Raw genomic sequence first — 21423 nt, forward strand, 5'->3', positions numbered from 1 at the left:
AAGCCCGTTCACCGGCTCTCTCAATTAAGTTTTTTATTAAATGTGTGTGTGTGTTGTGTGTGTGTGTGTGTGTGTGTGTGTGTTGTGTGTGTGTGTGTGTGTGTGTGTGTGTGTGTGTGTGTGTGTGTGTGTGTATGCACATACACATCCTTAAGTTTACCAAGAATGGAGTTACCATGACTACTGGCTCCTGTTTGTCTGTTTCAATGGGGGAGAGAGAGAGAGAGAGAGAGAGATGTCTGCTTCAGTGCGATGGGAGCAGTGAGGGCTGAACTGTGTAAAGGCTGTGCGACATAGGGTTTTCATCAAGGCCATTCAGAGTTTGGTATTTGGCTATTGTGGCATTTTTGGCAAGGTGCTGAGGGACATGCCATTTAAGTCAGGCATTGAGGGACACAATTTTCTCTGCCTTCAAACTGTGTATGAGAGTAACAGTGATTCAAATTATGCAAAAAAGGTCACATGACATTAAAAATGCCCCGGGTTAATTGGTGTTTTTATTCCACCTCAGTGGATATAATCAGCAGACCATCAGACCATGTTTGAAATATTTTCCAGTTTTCTTCTTGTTTTTATTCCCCTAGCCTTGATTCCTCCCAGTTTTTCTGGTTACGCTTTCATGTCTTTAATTAGTCTTGTCTATTATAAATATAATCAGACCCTCTGCCAATCCCTTCATAGACCTACATGATGTTTAAAAGCCTGATTGTGTCAGGTAATGGCTTGTTGGTGTTTCTGTGTGTGAACATTACTGATGACACTCATTTGCAGTCACCCTCCTTATTGCCCCTACTCTGCCAACTAATCAGTTTGTTTCATTAGCCTCTGTAAGGGTACCAAGGCCATGCTTGAGTGTGTGTGCGTGTGTGTCTCCTCTTGTTCTCTACCCTAGAGGATTAATTGTGTCGAATTTACCTAATAGTGGCTCTAGCTTTGTTAAGTGAATTTAAATGAATTAAATACTGTTCAACTTGTTTGTTCCCACATACCCACACAAATACAGTGGAGGGAAATAAGTAGTTGATCCCCTGCCAATTTAGTTTACCCACTTACAAAGAAATTAACAGTCTGTACATATTAGGGTAGGTTTATTTTAACAGTTAGAGACAGAATATCAAAAATCCAGAAATGTACATAACAAAAAAGATATGAATTGATTTGCATTTAATTGGGGGAAATAAGTATTTGATCCCCTTGCAACCAACTAGAATTCTGGCTCCCACAGACCGGTTAAATAAGTCCTCTTGCTTTAAGATAGTATTCCTGATGTCAACTCTTAACCTGGATAAAAGACACCTGTCCATTGAATCAATCAGTCAGATTCCAACCTCTCCACAATGGGCAAGACCAGAGAGCTGTCTAAGGACATCAGGGACAAAATTGTTGTCCTGCACAAGGCTGGAATGGGCTACAAGACCATCAGCAAGCAGCTTGGTGAGAAGGAGACAACTGTTGGTGCCATTATTAGAAAATGGAAGAAGCACAAAATGACCACCAATCTCCCTCAGTCTGGGGCTCAATGCAAGATCTCAATGAAAATGGGACATGGATGGGTCTTCCAGCACGACAATGACCCAAAACATACGGCCAAGTCAACTAAGGAGTGGTTAAAGAAGAAGCCCATTAAGGTGATGGAGGGGCCTAGCCAGTCTCTGGACCTAAATCCAATAGAAAATCTGTGGAGGGAGGTGAAGCTTCGAGTTGCCAAACATCAGCCTCGAAACCTGAAGGATTTTGAGAGGATCTGCAGAGAGGAGTGGACCAAAATCCCTCCTGAGATGTGCGCAAACCTGGTGGACAACTACAAGAAATGTCTGACCTCTGTGCTGTCCAACAAGGCTTTCTCCACCAAGTACTAAGGCATATTTTCCAAGGGGATCAAATACTTATTTCCCCCAATTAAATGCAAATTAATGAATATCTTCTGTCTCTCACTGTGAAAATAAACCTACCATAAAAATTACAAATCTTCTCTTTGTAAGTGGGTAAACTAACTAAATTGGCAGGGGATCAAATACTTATTTCCTCCACTGTAGATACATGAATATTTCAGTGAAATACACCAAATGCACTCACACTGTCTTCTCTTTCCACTTCATGCTGTTGCACGACAGTATCTCAGTCTGTAGAAGTTTTTTTTGCTGTACAGAATCTCTGTGAGCCCTATTGATCTGTTCTGAGACGAGCCCTTATCTAACTTAAACGGTCCAAAGCTGACAGCTCAGTTCTCCGGCTTCTATCTGTAACCACTCCTCTCCGTCTCCATTAGTGATGAATTTGGGTGTAGCAATGCTGGAGAGTTCATGATGTCCCATAAGAACAATATGTATTCAAGTTGTTCAATGCAAGAAATTCAACAAAATGAAGTAGTAAAAGAAAAGTAAAATAAAGGTTAGTCCAAACCAGTCTCAACTTGCCCATATAGTCCTGACAAGAGGTCTTATCAGGCTTTAATAATGCAGCATGAGGAAAAAGCACCTGTTTGGGTTTACCTCAGATGTGTATGGACTGAGAGCTAATCCAAGCACAGCATGACAAACATATGGAATTTGCCCATTTACTCACATACTGTACATATACAATACATATATTGGCTTGTTTCCAAGTTTTTGATTTATTTTGTACAAATAACATACAGTCCCATGGTGAATAAATGAAATGTGTATGCAAAACTTATAATCAGTGGTTCTTTCACTGGCACACCTAACTGTAGTAAACCCTGTGCAGGACAACCCAAAAACGTTCCACTCTTTTGCATTGCCTTATTAATAACTCCGTAATCGCAATACCAGTTCATTTGTTCCTTGTTTATTTTATTCATGTTTACAGCCCCATAGCGCTGACAGCTCAATGCATTCTGGTTCTATTTTTGCTAAATGACTAATGAATGTTTCCCAGTCATTTCACGACTACACGTTTTCAAATCAGATTGACCAGCGACACTTTTTGCCCAAACAACTCTAGTCCACAGTACACAAACATGTGTCTTTAGATTGTGAATAGTCTTTAAACAACTATTAATGTCTGAAGACGAATGGACGAAACAGCAGCAACACATGCTGTTCATTACTGCATATACATTTGCTTCAGCTGATCCAGATCATGTGTTGCAGAGACTGGCTTCCTGTGATTTATTCATCTTATAAAATGCACCCTCTACCACTGTACCTTCATATTTTCCTGCTGTAAATGTTTACCTGAACTTTATGGTTTGCAAATCAGCACCAAGAAATAGTCACATTCATTTCCCTCAAAGGAGTAGGAGTCATTTATTACAGGTGTTGACATTTTTCTAAATGAAACTGGGCGATAGTCCTTCTCCATTAGAAGGTTATCGCTCATAGTAATTAATAACCTCGGATTGCCTCCCACATGTGGAGAGTTACCTTTTTGTTGCATGTTGCACACACACACATTAACACACACACACACACACACACACACACACACACACACACACACACACACACACACACACACACACACACACACACACACTTTTCTACAGGCTGTTTTTTTGTTTCAGTACCTTGAAGCTGATTCTCTTTGCTGCTCACTTGTGGTTTTGACCAAAGAGATTTTGCTTTCAACCTTTCATCGATGAATAAAATATGTTCAGCCTTGGCCCCATCAGATGCTGAGCTTTATTTGTTTATAAGGTATTGCTGCTATTACTTGGTGTATTTGATAATGAAAAGCTTTCCAACTTTGTACTTTGCATAGGCTCACTGATAGCTAGTGTTGCTAGGCATTTGTAAGAAAAAGCAAGACAAATGTTTTTTTATAAACCGTTGTTTCCTTTAAACATATCCCCTTCAAGCCCCTGTACAGTTGATCAACTTTAACAGTGTCACTTCTGCGCTATCCCTCTCATGTCTTACAAATATCATTATTCTTCCTTCTATTACTTTCCTCTACTTTTGACTCAAATTTACATCAAACGTCATTTTTTGGCTCAATGACTGCCTGTCATCCACTCTGACGGTTGCTTGCAGGGGGTAGTGTGTGTGTGTGTGTGTGTGTGTGTGTGTGTGTGTGTGTGTGTGTGTGTGTGTGTGTGTGTGTGTGTGTGTGTGTGTGTGTGTGTGTGTGTGTGTGTGTGTGTGTGTGTGTGTGTGTGTGTGTGTGTGTGTGTGTGTGTGTGTGTGTGTGTGTGTGTGTGTTTGAATAATGTGTGTGCATGGCATGTGCTAAGGCATATCACAGTGTGTGGTAATGGCACTCACAGTGGGACGGGTTGGTTCATTACCATAAGGATCATTTACGGTACTCCAATCCGTACCTCTTTGTTGTCTCATATTAATGCAGTATAGGCAATATAAAAGACAGCAGGAAGCAGTGCTGAGGCCTCGGGTTTTTGTAGACATGACTTGCATGGCAGAAACAGAGGGATACAATTTGGATTAATTTACAAGCTTTGTTCCACTTCATTTGAGATTATTATTTTACTTGCTCCAGAGCCAAGTTTTCATAATCTAAAATATCGTAAACTTTAATGAAAAGATAGACAAGCAACAATGGGAGAAGACATAGATAAAGACAGAAGCAATGCCACACGTCTAAGTACTCACAATCCGTTTTAGGAACACACTTGTGTAGCCGTCAGACGTGAAGAATCTCACTTAAGTTATCTGTGCTGATTATTTCTATCTCATGTTGACACCTTTTGACTCCTACATCCACCGTCAAGATAAAAAAGGTGGCCTAAAAATAAACTCCTCTTGGAAGTTCAAGGTTGAAGACTGTGCAGAAAAAGGTTCCTCTTTAAAGATCTATATTTAAACATGACATCTCTGTCTGGCACCTGCTGCCAATTTCATGCACATGCAGTGACATCATAGATGAATGTATGAAAGGAAAAGCGACAGTTGGTTTGTAGTTATTTATGCACTCCGTATATGCTGAATAGTCCCTCTGTGTAGCTGTTGCTTGATCCCTTATCCTTTATTTCTCTGGCAAGGATCCCACTGTTTTAGCTCTAATCTGCGCCATGCTGTCCACATTTGGCTCAGTCCCAGGCTGATTGAGTCAGAGCTGGCTCTTCCCGTAAGGTACTTTAGTTGCTATGTCAGTGTGGCGTATGCACTCATATCCATTTCTAATATGATTTAAAGCAGGTAACAGGCTTCTCACCTCTGACTCCGACTTCCTCTCAAGAGATACCGGGAGAAAGACAAGAAGCTAGAAAAGATATTTGATTAAATTTAAGTTCTCGTCTGAAGCTACTGCTGGTGCTAGCTTTATTCTAATTGGATGGAACAGGCTGCGCCTGTCATCCTTCATCTCTCTGAAGAAGAACTCGTTCGTCTATTGCAGAGTGGCCTGTTGATCTTCAGCTGCTTGTAGGTCAGTTTTCTGTGCCAGCGGGGCTTTTAGGTGGAAGCCTTGTCCCTGTCAATGCCCGACACCCTTCTGCTCCACACTTCCTGTGTAGCATTAGTAACAGCTCTCCAGCCTGCCTCTTGCCCCCCCTTCAACCTCTGCTCCCTTCACCTCCATCTATCCCTCACTCGTCTTTCTCCCACTCACGAGAGATGTGAAACATCACCCTCATCCATCATGTGTGTACACACACACACACCTCACACGTGCTAAAAATAAACCCCTATTACCAGGAGTCTTAGTGTGGGAAGGGGGGGTGAAGGGGGAAAAACTAGGTGTGAAGGGGAGGGGGTGGCGAGAGAGTGAAATGGAAAAGCAATGTATTGTGCTGAGAGGAATAGGAGAAATTAAAGGTAAAGGTTTTATAACGATTGTCTTTCTCACTAGGACTGGTAAATCATAAAAAATGGGACTATTTTTATTGTTTGAAATGTATTAAGCGCTGTTTGTTGGTTGGTCTGGTATTCGAGGTCCATAGAATACAGACCGTACCCAACTCGTGAAATGTGGTGGATTAGCAGTCATTCGGACAGATACAGGGTAAGAATATGGTCTTCGGAGTGCATTTGTTTAAAAAAACTCTCTTTAGGAAAAAAATTCAACTGTCTCACTGAAGCACCATCCATTTATTCCCAAATAAATGTGTTTTAATAATCTTTGTGTACAGTATCCAGAATATGTCAGTTTTTGCTTTTTTTTAATACCTCTGCTGAAATGTGCTCTTCGGGCAAAAATAAATTCACTTTGTAATTCAAATAAGGACGTAGCTGACATCAGAATCCAGAAAGAAAGCATCCACTTGGAGTTAGAAAAACTAATTTAAAAAAGTATGAACTTTTTTACACTTGTGTACGATTTACCTGTGGTAGTTGCTTCTAAATAATGGACACTTAATCAAACACTTTGGGTCAACCAGTTGTACATTTGTATGTATTTGTAGCAACTCACAGTTAGGATATAGCAGCCGTGGAACACCTGAGTAGCTTTAATCAGTATGCCGTCTTATTTTTAAAGAATATGTGTGATTATAAAGTGAGGCTTGTTGTCTTTGAGGATCTGAATTGTTCTCCCTTGACCCTACTGGTACAACCCATATACAAACCAGGAGGCCAAAGAGGTTTACATGTACTGTATGTATTGTTACCATGGACCGTATATTTAAGGGATAGACGAGGAGTTTGGCCATATAGGAGCGTTTCTGTTTTTTGTGAGAACTCAAAGTTATTTTGCTATGACAGCAGAGGTCATTACCAGGTGCAGAGTCAGATTGAAACAGAGTTTTGTTTAGGATATTTGTGAGTCTCTTTTTCAGTCTGAATATTGTCCTCTGTCCTCACCAATGTTCAGTGAGAAGCTAGAAAAGTTTTTCTTCCAAAATACTGGATCTCTCAACAGCACCTGTATGTGTTTCTCAAGAGGGGTTGCATTTATTCTGTCTTCAGTTTATTTGTATTTTTTTCCACACAAACAAGATCAGACATAACTACCTCCCTCGACAACTCAATATTGTTGGATGTTTGTTTCTCTGTGTGTGTCTGTCCATGGTGCTGAAATACTGCTTCTCCCACAAGACACCTGTAGTGTGTTTTCCTCTTAGCCTTCAAGTTGTTTCTTTCTTTACATTTTCCAATACTACACAGTAACATTGCGTTGCTGGGAAAGCACATAAGGTACTAAGTATGCATAACATTTCTAAATATAATTGTTATATTGTACTGCACCTATGTTAAGATACGATAAAGCTCTAACAGTTGGTGTCTTGCTGGCCTCCGGGTCTTTCTCCTTGACCTCTGTCTGGTCAGCTGGAACACACTCACATTTCCACCTCTCTCTGCACCCGAACACAAGGAGGAACATTGTGGACAGTTTAAAAGATGCATCTAGTACCACCTTTGTCCTTCAGGTTTCCTTCAACTTGCTTAACCCAACAGAGGTAGCCCTTACTTCCATTTCTGCATACTAAATAACTCTGGCCTTTCAACAATCCAAATACAATCCAATCCAAGAATCAATATGCATAATATATGCAGAGAAAGAGATGAACAGCAGTGTTGGTGCCTTGGACTAATGACTGACCTTCTGGCTGGGTTTAGATTATGAACCAAAGCCAGATATATAAGTAATAAACTAATCCATATTGTACATGTGGTTAGAAACCTCCCCAACACACACATGCTCTCATGATTTTAAATTCAGAACATTCAATTTACACCTTAATGACTTGTTCTCAATTTTTCAGGGGAAATTTTTAGTAGTATTTTGATAAATAATTAATTTTCTAATCAGCGCTTTCCAGCCAGCCCCTCAGTCATTACAGCCTGACTAACTCAATGGAAGTGTATTTTCCGTCCTTCGTTGACAAGTTCCCTTGGCAGGTGGATAGATTTACTGCTAACTATAGCTATCAGAGCAGTGAATAAATCCAATCTAACTATAGCTATTAAAGGCCCATGGGGTTTTTCAGTTTCACACCCACACCTTCATGGATGTGAGCACAATGCATACACCTGTCTTTCACTAGATAAATAGAAGAGCACCATATAGTTAGCAGTGTGATAACAAACCCATTATAAAAGTATTGGGTAAAACACTAGCATTCCTTATTTTATTTTACATTATATGCAACCAGTAAAGGGCATGATTGGATGTCGGTCGTTTATTGTGCAAAGGTACAGTCACATACATTTTGCTGAATTATATTTTTCCACACTCTGCCCAATAAAAGGGTTGATGAATTGCTTAAATACAAATTATTTATAAGAAAATGTATTATAAACAATGCATGAAAGTGACAATTCAGTTTGTACTGAACAAATTACTTACCTGCTGTTTGTATTGGACAAATGAGCACATCTGTGCAGTCAACATGAGTGCTTCAGTAGAAGTGAAAACAAATATTTATAAACTGGAAATCTAAAGTCACCGTATCTTTACTTGTAAAAAAACCCTGCTTGGTTAAAAATAGAATTGCTGTGATTTGAGTGAGCATTTAAGGGGACCTTGATCAGGATATTTTTCAAATGAATAATACTCACGCTGCAAAGTACACTTTAATTACACTGCCGATCAATTCTGTCATTTTTATTTTAATTTGTTTATAAAAATGTTTTGAATAAGCATGAACAACAGGAGCCTGATATTACATATTTTAATATTTCAAAACAGTCTGAAACCTTAGCAACTATTAGAGAAACAATAAACCTTTAAGCATTTTGAATTAGGTGTATTCCCTCTGTCTTCCTTTATTTTCCTCCTCCTGTCTCTTTGAGTCACACCCGTTGTAATGGACAGCAGTGTACAGTAACAAAGAAAGGATGCACAGCAGGCCTATCCACCAGGGAGGCCTGTGGTCAGAGGCACTAAAAGTCTGATGGTCCCCAACCGGGACAGAGCTGTCTGTTTCACTCAGCCATTCAGGCATGAAAACGCCGGACCTCGGACAGGGACAACCTTGAGAGGCTGTGTCACTGACCTCTGGTCAACATAAGAGAAATGGAGCAAGAGAAAGTGAGAAAAGAGAGGGAGAGAGGTAGGGAGATAGAGGTGAGGCAGGCTGAAAATCATTGCAATAAGAGTGTACCTACTGTATGAAGTGATGGATAAAGAAAGTTTAGTTAAGAAGAAATGAGTCCAACATCGGAAGAAGTGGGACACAGAAATGAGACAAAGTTAAAAAGACATATTTCAAACTTCAGCCCGTTTATGGTCCCCACTGCTGCCATTATTCCGGCCCCTAATACTGTCTCTTTCTTCACACTGCAGTGCCAGCTGGTAATGATTATGCTAATAGCATGTCAGGGCCAAGTGAAGCAGGTTCCATCAAACAGGATTAAAGTGTTCCTCAGACTAACAAATTTAGATAATTTAGTCCAAGGACCGATGAGGAAAGGGACCACTAAGTGAATTATATTAGTAATGATGATAAAGATAGTTATGGGGTAATGACATCACAACTCACCCTCTGCTTCTCTAGGATAAATATAGAATCGAAAAAAAATCACAAAATAGAAATAGTCCTAAATTGATAACCAAACAGCTAAAAAAACATCTCACCCAGCTGAGAGATCAGCACCATATGTGATTGACAACAATTCTCGACACTTCTCTTCTCCCTGTTACTATTAATGTGTCACTTCTGTCAATTTTTTGAGTGTCTCTTGTCTGTCATATTTTTGCGTTGCATCAACCGGATGTCAGTCAGGTGTGTGTGTGTGTGTGTGTGTGTGTGTGTGTGTGTGTGTGTGTGTGTGTGTGTGTGTGTGTGTGTGTGTGTGTGTGTGTGTGTGTGTGTGTGTGTGTGTGCTTCTGGCTCTCACAGATGGGAGTTGATATGTCATTCAAAGGCTTTGTATCACTTTTTTTTAAACACATACAGCAAATAGCCAGCATTTAAACTGTTCTTCATTATGTGATTTTTTTCTCTTCTAAACAAAGAAATTGTAACCAGATAATTTTGATCATTCATGTTCTTTAAAAAACAACCTTCAAATGTCAAACATTTTATTCAAAATGTGAGTGTGTTTCATGTAGGAACCACTTCCATGCAGCGAATAAAAGGTATTTTTATGCTTTGTAGATATCAAACAACTGGAGGGCTCATAGAGTGCAAAGCGCAGCAGTGAAGGATTAGCAGCATGTTCTATTATATCTCGATTATCAAGCATAATATTATACTGACAATTAGTATCAGTAGCAAATCTATTTGCAATCTTAAATCAACATAAACTGCATCTTCCATATCCCAAAGGTCCTCCAGTTAGGTCATTGTCCCACAGGGACATTTTTGGGCATGTCCTTGGTGAAAGTCAAGTCAAATTCAAATCACATTAATATGGAAACCAGAATATACATGACATTTATTCTCTATCATACTCAAGTGTTCTTCTGTGTGTTTAAATCAAAGCTAATACCTGTTTCACCATATTATCGTCTTCCTCATAATCATCACCTCCACTGTGTGCTCCTCCCCAGTTTTCCTTTTCTACTCTCTGTGCAGCTGCTTTCCCGCTGTTCACTCTTTTTGTCCGTCTCTGAGGCGGCATGCTGTCACTCTGACTCCATTTACTCAGGTCCAAGCCTTTGTGTGTGTGTGTGTGTGTGTCTGTGTGTGTGCGTGTGTGTGTGTGTGTGTGTGTGTGCGTGTGTGCTAATGACACACACACACACACATGTGGTTATATGTGATCTCATCAGTTCCCACCTCCGGTTCTCCAAATCTGATTCCTCTCAGGGCTATTTTTAGCTTTGGAGGCCCACTCCTACTGAGTAACACGTCATGGTCTGTGTTCCTGCTTGCCTTTGTGAAAATAGGTGTTGGTGCGTGTGTGTTCAAGTGTGTGTTCTGTCTATAACAGTTTTCCCAGGAATCAAGCGCCTGCTTGAAATTGTTTTACCGAAGGATTGCTCAGTGAAATTATTAAAAGAAGAACATATTATCTCACTTATCTCAGCGCTGAACATATTCAATATGTGTGTAGAGTTACAGCTATTCAATGAGCCAAACTTACTTTTATAAAAGGGGAAGACAGGATTGAGCTTTTTGATGTTGCTACTGAAGGCAATGATATAACTATGAGAACAGTGTTGGATTTAAAAGGAAAACTGAATGAAACATGATGAAAGTAATAGAAAGGTTTTTTAGTTTTTGTTATTAATGAGATTCTCACAAGCAGAGACTATCCGTTGTCACTTGTGCCAGGCAGACACAAATGATCAGCAGTGAAAATATGTTCCCATTGGAAATACAACATGGTGATTGTCCAGATGAACATTACACATAGTAAATGTAGAAATAGTGAAATCAAACATTATTATGTATTGTATGGCATTTGATTTATTAATAAACCATAATAAATGTGGTGGCCATGCATGTAAATTACCCTCTGCTAACTGTACCCAGTTTTGTTTTGGGAGTTATATATAGTATCTTCCCTTGTTCACACATGTGATGGGTGCAAATGTAATTGTGTTAGTTGTGCTTACAGCCTTAAAACACCATTTAAAAAAGTCAACACCATCTCGTATAATCAGTGTCCTTGTTAGTCTGGAAAATCCATAGAGCTCACTGTCAACCGATTGTATGGTAGGTATACTTTTTCTTCAGCAGAAAGAAGCTGCAATGAAAACTGTTGCCACGGCCTCTGTCAGTTATCAGTGGAGAAGACATTGCTTTATGGAAAGAACGCTGCTGTTGAAAAGGAAGTTTCAGCAAAACAAAACGGTTCACCTGAAGTGTACTGGGATGAGGCAGAAACACTTCTGTATGCCCACATACTGTTACAGGAAAATAATATGTATTTGGATTAACCAATCCTTGAGTCATTAGCATAAACTAACACTGTTAACATTGTAGAGGATGCACAGTAGAGGGCAGCTGATGGGTCCTATGAGTGATATACAAATAACAGGGATAAACCAAGAGATCAATAAGGAGCAGTCTGCGAAAACTAGAAAACAATAGCTGAGTAGCACTGATTGTATTCCTTATTCCGCAGGGAACCATTGATCAGGCTAGAAATAGAAATCTCTGCAGACAAATGTAGTATTTACTTTAAAAACTGGGAGCACAGCGGGAAAAGGATTTGAAACTATTATCCTCTGGTAGACATTTGCAACCCTTATGAAATAACCGTACTCTGTGTGTATGCTTGTGTCTGTGTGTGTGTGTGTGTGTGTGTGTGTGTGTTTGTGTGCTTGCTGTGCTGAATACTAATGGGCGCCATAGTCTGCACAGCCATGATATGATAATGAAGTTTGTCCTGTCCGCAAGGTCTGGAAATATTAGAGCGACAACAGCGATGAAACTTACAGTAAGTGTAAGTGCAGTTGAAAACAAGCTGAACCGTGTGTGTGTGTGTGTGTGTGTGTGTGTGTGTGTGTGTGTGTGTGTGTGTGTGTGTGTGCTACCTTGTGTGTGTTGAATGTGCGTACTGTGTGAGTTATATTGATGCTGGATCAATACATTCACAGGCACAGTATAATAGATGAAATGGGAGTGCCTTTCTGTGTGTTTTTTTTTTACCAATACATGGTGTTGAGTGAAAATGGATGTGAAAGGTGTGTTTTGGTGTGTGTGTGTGTGTGTGTGTGTGTGTGTGTGTGTGTGTGTGTGTGTGTGTGTGTGTGTGTGTGTGTGTGTGTGTGTGTGTGTGTGTGTGTGTGTGTGTGTGTGTGTGTGTGTGTCTGTCTGTCTGTCTGTCTGTCTGTCTGTCTGTCTGTCTGTCTGTCTGTCTGTCTGTCTGTCTGTCTGTCTGTCTGTCTGTCTGTCTGTCTGTCTGTCTGTCTGTCTGTCTGTCTGTCTGTCTGTGTCTGTGTGTGTGTGTGTGTGTGTCTGTCTGTGTCTGTGTGTGTGTCTGTGCACTCAAACCTGAGATAACTGATGCTAGGTGTCTTGTCCATGACTCCAGCCTCTCTCTCTCTGTCTGTCTCCCTGTGTCAGTGCTTTCCTCTCTGGTGACAGTTGACAGCTTTAACACAATAGAGCGGTGACTGGGCCCGACTGTCAGAGACTATCACAGCTTTCACTCCTTTCCTGTCTCCTCTCCTTACCACTGTCCAGTCCCATTTAACTTCCTTATAATCATTTAAATAGGGCTGTTTCCAACAATTATTCACTATCAATTATACAATTATTTGTATTAGTTACTTATTTGATTTATAAAACGTCAGAATATAGTAAACACTGTTAATTCCAGTTTGGTTGATTGTCCCAAACACACAGATATTCAGTTCAATATGATACAAAACAGAAAACCATATTATCTACATTATTGAGATGCTATTATACGAATAATATTTCGTTACCTTATGTTAACAAAAATGTGAACCAATTGTCCCTTTGTGTAGTTATGGATTGTTTGTGTGCTTTTCTTTATGCTTGCCCGTCAATAGTGTGCTGCCCACCCTCATTGACTTTGCAGGGTTTTGACTGCGCAGTACAGGCACATTTCTCCTTTGGTTATAGGTTGGATCATTTTGTACCTTTTGAGCAGCTGCTGAATCAGCGTAGCGGGAACTCAACGTACATGTTGTCATTGTACTGCTCCACTGAGACATTAATTCAGATACAAAAGGATGGGCAGTGGGCCTAGCAACAGTTTTTGTCCTTTACTCAACTGAAGCTGAAGCTGGAACAGTTCAGCCATGGCAGATACGCTACAACTCAAGGTCTTTGTACAGGTGTTTTACCTTTGAGTTAAACCTGTGGCTGTTCCGTTATTACCTTGTCTAGCCAACCACCAGAGCACCCGGCTCGGTGCCAGGCTATATTTGCCGCTCTCTTAAAGGTGAGGCTAAGGACTTACTGCTGGAGAGATGGTCTTACAGACTTGGCTCCAACTCAAAACTGCTGCATGCTTCTTTAATTAGCTTAGAGGATGAGAAAAGAACATTTGAAAGTGACATGTTGGACCATCTACCAAAATATTCTCTGCACCTTTAAGCTTCTGCAACTGTGTGTGTTTGAATTATTTCATAATGCATGCAATTGCTTTAATCTACACTGACCTCTAGTGGAGATTGATTGCACTTGCACAAGTTAACGTACAATGACCCTGTTTATGAGAAGGGGAATTTGTCATTATATTTCAATTTTGTAATTCTTCCTTTCCTAATGATCCCTTATTTCCTAAAGTATATCATTTCTGAGCCTCCTGTATTGTTTCTTATTCTCCTACCTCTCTTGCAGTGTTGTGTTGTCTGTCTTTCTCTCTTCTCAACCCTCTTTCTCATTCTCTTTCTTCTCTCCCAGTGGGCCTCTAGCCGTCCAGCACCAGCTCGCTGGAACCGTGAAATTCAAAGTCCACTCACTCTTCACTATATTCATGTCATAAATAATACATTGTGTATCTCAAACCTTGCTACAGGTTGGTTTTTTTTTGTACTATGGCGAAATAATGTGATTTTCCAGCACTATCTCGTGATCACTTAACAGCTGTTTTGCCATTTACTGTAGCTGCGGCTGTTGTTTGTATAAGGTCTTTAACACCAATGTCGCTGTTCCACATCTATTATGTGTCGTCATGGGTCATAACAGCAAGTCACAACAGCTCTTTTTTATAAGACACGTTGTCATATCACAAAATGAACATAAAGGAATGACATAATGGGCCTCATTCAGACCGGTTGAATGGATAATTGGGAATCGAGGATTTTTTTTATCAACCTTTACAAAAAGCAGACCATAGATCATAAGGGAAAAAACGACACACCCCTTATCAAAACAGGTGGTTCACAATGACATTAGTTTGTTCAGGTGTGTGGGTCCAAATCACTGGAAGAAGTAATCATCTTTTACAAAATACATATAAAACATTTAACATTTTACTTGAGAATACCCCAAAATATTGCCAGCAGTAGATATATAAAGTTCAAAATCAGAAAAAGGTATTTTTTAAGAATAATATGCATTATCTTATTGATTATTGTAGTATGTGCATACATGTTGCTGTAAGTTAAGTTGAAGCTTATTTATTTAAAATATGCACTGATAAATAGTTTTATTTTCATCCAATTTAACATGCCATTAGTTATTGGTTGATTATAGTATAACCTTTAAATGCAAAAATGAATACTAACTTCCATTATTTCCAGCTAAAGTTTAAAGTAGTACTATTCTACTTCTTCAGGTTCAGTTATAGGTACAAACTATTATGTGTGTTACGCCCAGAGAAGGAGGGGAAACCTGCCGATTGTCTCTCAATGAGGCATAGTCATAACAAATACATGCTGAGCGTGGATCTTGATCCCTCTCCTGTGTTGGTCATGTGGATATTTAACTCTGCGGTCATCCTGAGTGACTCTGAGGAGGGGATTGGAGGCTTATATGCTCTCATCCTGCTGTCAGTATTCCCACTCTCCTACTGGCTGTTTATGAGGAAAGGTGAGTTCAAGAATATTTGTATAGCAGACTCAACAGAGGAGACAATAATACAGGTGTTTCTTGAAGTTGAAAATAAGTTAAAGGTATATTGGAGTGAAGCTGCATATCCTCCTGTGGATGAGTCTGTGTAACCAAGTATCTGTGGCCGTAAAAAATAACTGCCATGGATGACTTCTGAATTTACCCATGGCGAACAAGTTAAGTGATTACGTTTATTCTGTACTTCAGTGTCTGATCTTTGCCCTTTGTGCCCACTAGATGTCCCAGTCTAGCCAACCTAGGATTTAAAAACACCTCCTTTTTTGTATCCAGTTCCCGGTGTATTGTATCTGTATTGATAGTCTACTTGGCTCAGCTCACAGTGGGACATGAAAAGCAGAGTTGCCATGTTTGGCCAGACATCTATCGTGTTATTGATTTCCAATGTGTATGTTCATACAAGTCCTCACACGATGCCATAGTGTCGAGTGAAATCTGGCTAAGGAGCGATTGTGATCTTTGTAATTGTAACATGATTTTCTCTATTCACAGAAAGCATTTGTGTGAGTCTATTTCTTCTTCCTCCCTCCAAGCATGGTCGGTCAAGCCTCATTGAAGCACAGATCAATAGTCATGTTCTCCAATTAGCACATTCTAGATTAGAGAATGTAAAATGCAAGGATCAATACAGGAAGACACAGAAGCTTATTTGTCATGTCGTTTCGACCTTCTTAGCTGTGGGAAAAGTATTTTTATGTACAGCAAGATAAAAACGTTCTAGGCCTGAAATCTGTCATATATCCTTCTGTGCTGCAGTCACGATGTGTCTACCTGCAATGGTCTGAAAAAGCTCAAATGTCAGATCCCTATTTCATAACATTCCCCTGAGGCCTTACATGTGACACATTCATACAATAGAGCCACATAAATACTGAGGTATGAGTCAATGAAGCCATTCACTTCATTTTGTCATAAACCCATCAACACAAAGTAAACAGCACTCTCCAAAGTTTAGCACCTATCAATTGACTCGCTTTCCTTCAGTGCTCACGTCCGACGGCACATCTTACAGTATATTTAGCAGCAGAAGGAATGAGGAAAAATCAATAGCAGCCAAAGGGGAAGAAGGGAGGAAGTGAGGTAATGTTTTCTTTGAAGATATTCTGAATGTCTTGTATGAAATATGAAACAAACAACAGGGCACAAGTTTATGTGGAGGATTTTTCAGTCAATAGAACAACCTTAGACACTTTGTATTAAAATGATTTTCTAGGGAAGGAGGACTGTGATTTTTCTCTTACATTCTGAAAAAGCAAAGTCTTCTTCATACATTTCTTTAGGCTCTTCCCTTGGCTTCAAAAACCTTCAGTCCCCACCCGCTAACATTTAAAAAACAATGTAACTTTATATTAGGGTTGAAACATAGTTGTACTTCACTCTGGTTTACTGGTGAAGAATAAAGTGAATCTATACTTTATTGTTGATATGCTTCCGTCTAAATATGTAGTAGTTTTAATTGCCCCTACATTAACATAAAATCCATTAATCATCCCCACATTTTATTTAATCAGACTACTGGTTTATGAATAACTGCAGTGAATATACGAAGAATAGACCCTCAAAATCTATTCCAAAATTAACATTTTGTGGATTTTTAGGTAATAAGGTAATAAGGTAAGAATTACTTTATTAATCCCAGACTGGGAAATGTTTGTGATGCCGCAGTATCTGATAGGTAAACGTGATCTAGGGTTACCCATTCATTTCCTATGGCGGTCATTTCTGACCAACGGGAACGGTATTACAAAGTTGACAAAACCACTCAAAATGAAATCAGTGGGGATCAGCAATTGTATTTGTTCAAATGCCTACTGTGAAGGATATCATAAGGAGGCAATCAAATGTAAAACACAATACCTATGAATGATGAAAGTAGTAAATCGGTCAGATTTTATTCGAACACGCCAGCAGGGTTAAATACAGAGAGAATTTTTTCAAAAAAGCAATTTGCTCTGATTGAGATGGTAAATGGACCTGTTTCTCAGAGCTTTTTATTGAACTTTTAGTTTTAGGCAGTCGTTCCATGTGAAATTAATGTTATATTGAGTTAATTTTGCCAACCTTGGCCCTGACAATCTAAATATGTGTTACTTGTTTGTCTCATTTTGATGAAATTTCTCCTCTAGAGAAAGTAAGCGTAGGAGAATATTGATAGAGGGCACATCTGCAGGTCCAATTTTCTCTGCTGACAGCCAGAATTAGGTGAAAAATCCTCCAGGAGAGAAGAGATGCTGGAGGGTAATAAAGAATAGATGTCTCCTCCCTTTGAGATTCGCAGATCACCACAAAGAGGGACCTGACCTTACAGACACAGGCTCTTCAGTTTGTCCTTCCTTTGTTCCTTCATGTTCTGTTTCTGTCTTATCTTACTTCTCATTACTCTCCCCTGCCACCATGTCTCATGCAACAGCATGCCTCCTCTTCTTCTTTCCTTCCACCGCTCTGTTTTTCCCCTCCAATGACAACCCTTCAATAAATATGTGTGCAGAGAAATCATTTTTAACCACCAAGTCAGGCTCAGATTTCTCTCTCTCTCTTTGAGAGCATGTTATTGAACATTCCTCTGTTTACCGTATGTCTGCAATTTGAACGAGTAGAGTGAGGTGACATAGGATTAGGTTTCCTGACGTCCTATTGTGAGACGTCTCTGTAATGAGGAATGCTGCAGTACAACCAGTTAAAAATGTAGTAAACGGAATGTCAACAAAGAGAAACAAGAGCAGAAGTGAATGCAGGCACATCACATTTGTGTGATACCTGCCATCTTGCATCCCTCCACTTCTTCCTCTCCATCACATATTTTCCAATACTGTTATTTATGTAGCATGAGCTGAAACGATACCCTCTCTGGGACCTGCGCTGGGATGGGCTGATCCTCGAACAGTGGCTAATAATGGCAGCTGCACTCATTCTTGGAAATGCGTAAAGTTCCCAAAACTGACAGGAAGTATCTGGATGTATGACTCAGGAAATGACCATATGAAACATAACAATACTTTTAGTTCTGTAGACAATAAGAGCTGTCATCTTCATGTACTTTGTTTTTTTTAAGACCAGCAGATCTACTTCAGAAAGGGACTGTAAAAACATTGACTGCTTAACAAAATGTATTCGTCTTTCACTCATTTTCTCCATGAAGTTAAATTAGTTGCTAGTTTTTTCTGAGAACACAAATACATGGACATCTTTTTAATGAATGGATGTTTTTTCTGGAGAAAAGTGCTTTTTTTCCGCACCTTACACAAACAGTAGCTTAACAATTCACTTCCTTCTGCATTTTAACAGAAAGCAGAACTTGTGAAGAAAATGAATCATAAAGTAAACACCTTTATATACACTACACTATACACTCTTCCGTAATGGGTAAGATTGCAAAATCAAAGCAAAGAAATATCCATCAGATGTCTTAAAATACCTTATATATTCCTAATAATGCATGATGTCGGTCAGCACTTTGTTAAGGAACAAACATTGAACATTAACAATACATGGTGTGAACAGACAAGAGATTACATACATTTTCTACAGCATCAATAGATTCATGAGGTATCGTTCTTTTTCCTTTCAGACTTAATAATGTCAGCACTGCAGCTAGTGAGTGTATTTCAAATATGTCGCATTTCAAGCCAAAAATCCTTGATAGCAACACATTTCAGCAGGCATAAAGACTTCAAATATCCAGACAATGTAAACACACACTTGGGATGGGAATTGAATTCAGATAAACATAAATATATTTTCTTTCCATTAGTTAAATTTGGCTTTTCACAGTCTTTTCTAGTTACCAAGGAAACCACATTGGGCAAATCAATGAGGGTAATATCACTGGAGAGGGAGGGCATACCTAAACTCCCTCACCCCCCAAACAATCCCTGTCTCACTTTGAGTTTGAGTCTGGCCCTCTCTCTCTCTTTCTCTCATGGTTATTCTCACTCGCTCTCATTTTCTATGCCATCTCCCACTCATCCTCTCCCCCTCTTGTTATCTGCTGCCTCTCCCTCACTCACTCTCTCTTCCCCCCTCACAACACTCGCTCCCTGACAACCACTGCCAAAGGACTAGCAGGCGCAGCACATCCCATGTTTCCATTACTCAACGGAGGCCTGCAAGAAGAAAGAGAGAGCAGCGGAAGAGAAGAGGAATGGGAGAAAAGCTTAAACTTTAGTCCAGGTGTGGTGGCGATCTGTAGCTCTGTCTGGCAAGCCTGTAGCTCCAGCAGTATGGCCTCAGTCAGGGAATAAGAGGGGTGTTGTGGGGCCAGATTTTGGGTGACCGAAGAGCATCTTTATTTCCTGTTTAGTCTAAAGTTAGAATACTTGATTGTATTGAAGTGGATAAAAGTAAGGAAGTAAGCGGAAGCCGCCCCTTAGCTGAGCTGAAGTTGAACACAGCTCAGGTTGGGTGAAGTTGGACCGGAGTTGTGTTGCTGGCGGGACTCTGCCCGGCCTGAACCGACCTGGCTCGGTGGCGCAGTGCTGGGCGATGACAGACGGTGGTAACCAAAGATGTTGAATCTGGATGGCTTGGAGATGATCGCTGTGCTGGTGGTCATGGGTCTCTTCATCAAAGTCCTGGAGCAGTTTGGGATGTTCGAGCCTGTCGGAGGGGAAGGTAATGGGCTTTCTCTGAGATTTAAGGGTTTAATAACGGGACGATAATGGTGCTGTAAAAATTGAGTTTTTTAAAGGAGATGTGGGTGTAAGAATGTGTGCATGAACAGATATCTGCAGTACCCATTAACTCCGGTCGTGAGTAGGCTGCAGTCCTGTCTCAGGGTTTGGGTTGCAACTGTGGGCCACACAACTTTCACACACACACACACACACACACACACACACACACACACACACACACACACACACACACACACACACACACACACACACACACACACACACACACACACACACACACACACACACACACACACACACACACACACACACACAGTAACTTTAGCTGCGAGTGAGGCCTTCCTCTGCCCCTGGGGTGTGTGCTTTTACCCTTTAATCGATAACACTATGGACAGAGTAGGTCTGAGTGCTGTAGAGGAACTTGTCTCGCTGAGGGAATGCCAGCCTCACTCTCAGCGCTCTCATTAGCCTATAGCCTCTAGGATGGAGCTGTATCAAGAGAGAATATATGGCTAATTTCCTTTGCAGCGGACCATAGATCAAAATGTTTTGTCATGAAGCTAGCCTAATGTGATTTGACAAAAATAATTCAGTTCAAACGTTTCACTCAACAATATTGTCACCATTAGAGCTATGAACAAGGGAGGGACCCCATCATTGATTTGTGGTGAATCAGCAGGAGACCATATACTCAATTAGAAGGTCTATTCACAGTTCTTTAATAATGGCTTGGCACAATAACATATTTACTGAATAATACGCTTACAGCATTTCAAATAGCGTCTGCCTTTAAATGAACGGTTGACTGAAAAGGTCCTTATCCTGCTCTGGCTAACCCCCAGGATCTGTCAGCATGCACCAAGGCCTTTTTGGCCTGTCTTATCTGGATGACCCAAGCTTTGTCCCATCTAAGTGTAATCTACTTTACCTTGTTCACGCTTGCTTATCTCAGCACTCTTAGTGACAACAGGGAAGATGGGATTCTTATCTCCATTGTTACTTTTGGTTTTATTCCCTTTGCTCATTTCCAGAGTGCCCTGTACACTTTAGGTACCTAGTTACAGTGGCTCTCTGACAGGAACTAGAGGTTTCATTTCTTCTCAAAAAACACTTTACAGATTAAGAATTTTCTAGAGCAGATTTTTACAGATGCTTCACTATTTGATACAATCTCCATCCCTGACGCACATGCTGGACTGCACCCAGTAGTCAAGGTGTGCCAAAAGCGCTGACATCTCAAAAAAGTTCCCCTTGGAAAACGATCAACCGTGCTCTGTGTACACATGCATGCAAACACAAACATACACACACATATACAGGATGCATCATGCATACCCCCATTACACTGTAGGCACCAGTCTTCGGTATATTGTGATTGTTCTTTATGGAAAATAGGGGGCGTAACAAGTGTGTGTGTGTATGAGCACCAACTCTCTTAAGAGTACTTAGGCTAATGAGTTTTCTCTTTAGTGGAGGAACTTGGTCGCG

The 21423-nt window shown here is 40.2% G+C and overlaps 1 protein-coding gene across 7 annotated transcripts in view; it reads left to right on the forward strand.

The window, feature by feature from the left end:
- The window catches only part of LOC134858999 (Kv channel-interacting protein 2-like), a 118652-nt gene that overhangs the window by 77348 nt on the left and 19881 nt on the right, over positions 1 to 21423 (forward strand). Inside the window, exon 1 of one of the 7 annotated variants that reach the window (XM_063875264.1) lies at positions 15120 to 15262. The exons of 5 other annotated variants lie outside the window; for them this stretch is intronic. In XM_063875264.1, the coding sequence (XP_063731334.1) occupies positions 15145 to 15262 (118 nt within the window). In that variant the 5' untranslated portion in view covers positions 15120 to 15144. Of the gene's footprint in view, positions 1 to 15119; positions 15263 to 19334; positions 19913 to 21423 lie in introns of those variants that run through there. One more of the 7 variants, XM_063875265.1, reaches the window with a different exon arrangement.

The sequence above is a fragment of the Eleginops maclovinus genome, chromosome 22 (assembly GCF_036324505.1).
Source record: "Eleginops maclovinus isolate JMC-PN-2008 ecotype Puerto Natales chromosome 22, JC_Emac_rtc_rv5, whole genome shotgun sequence".
Classification (NCBI taxonomy): Eukaryota; Metazoa; Chordata; class Actinopteri; order Perciformes; family Eleginopidae; genus Eleginops; species Eleginops maclovinus.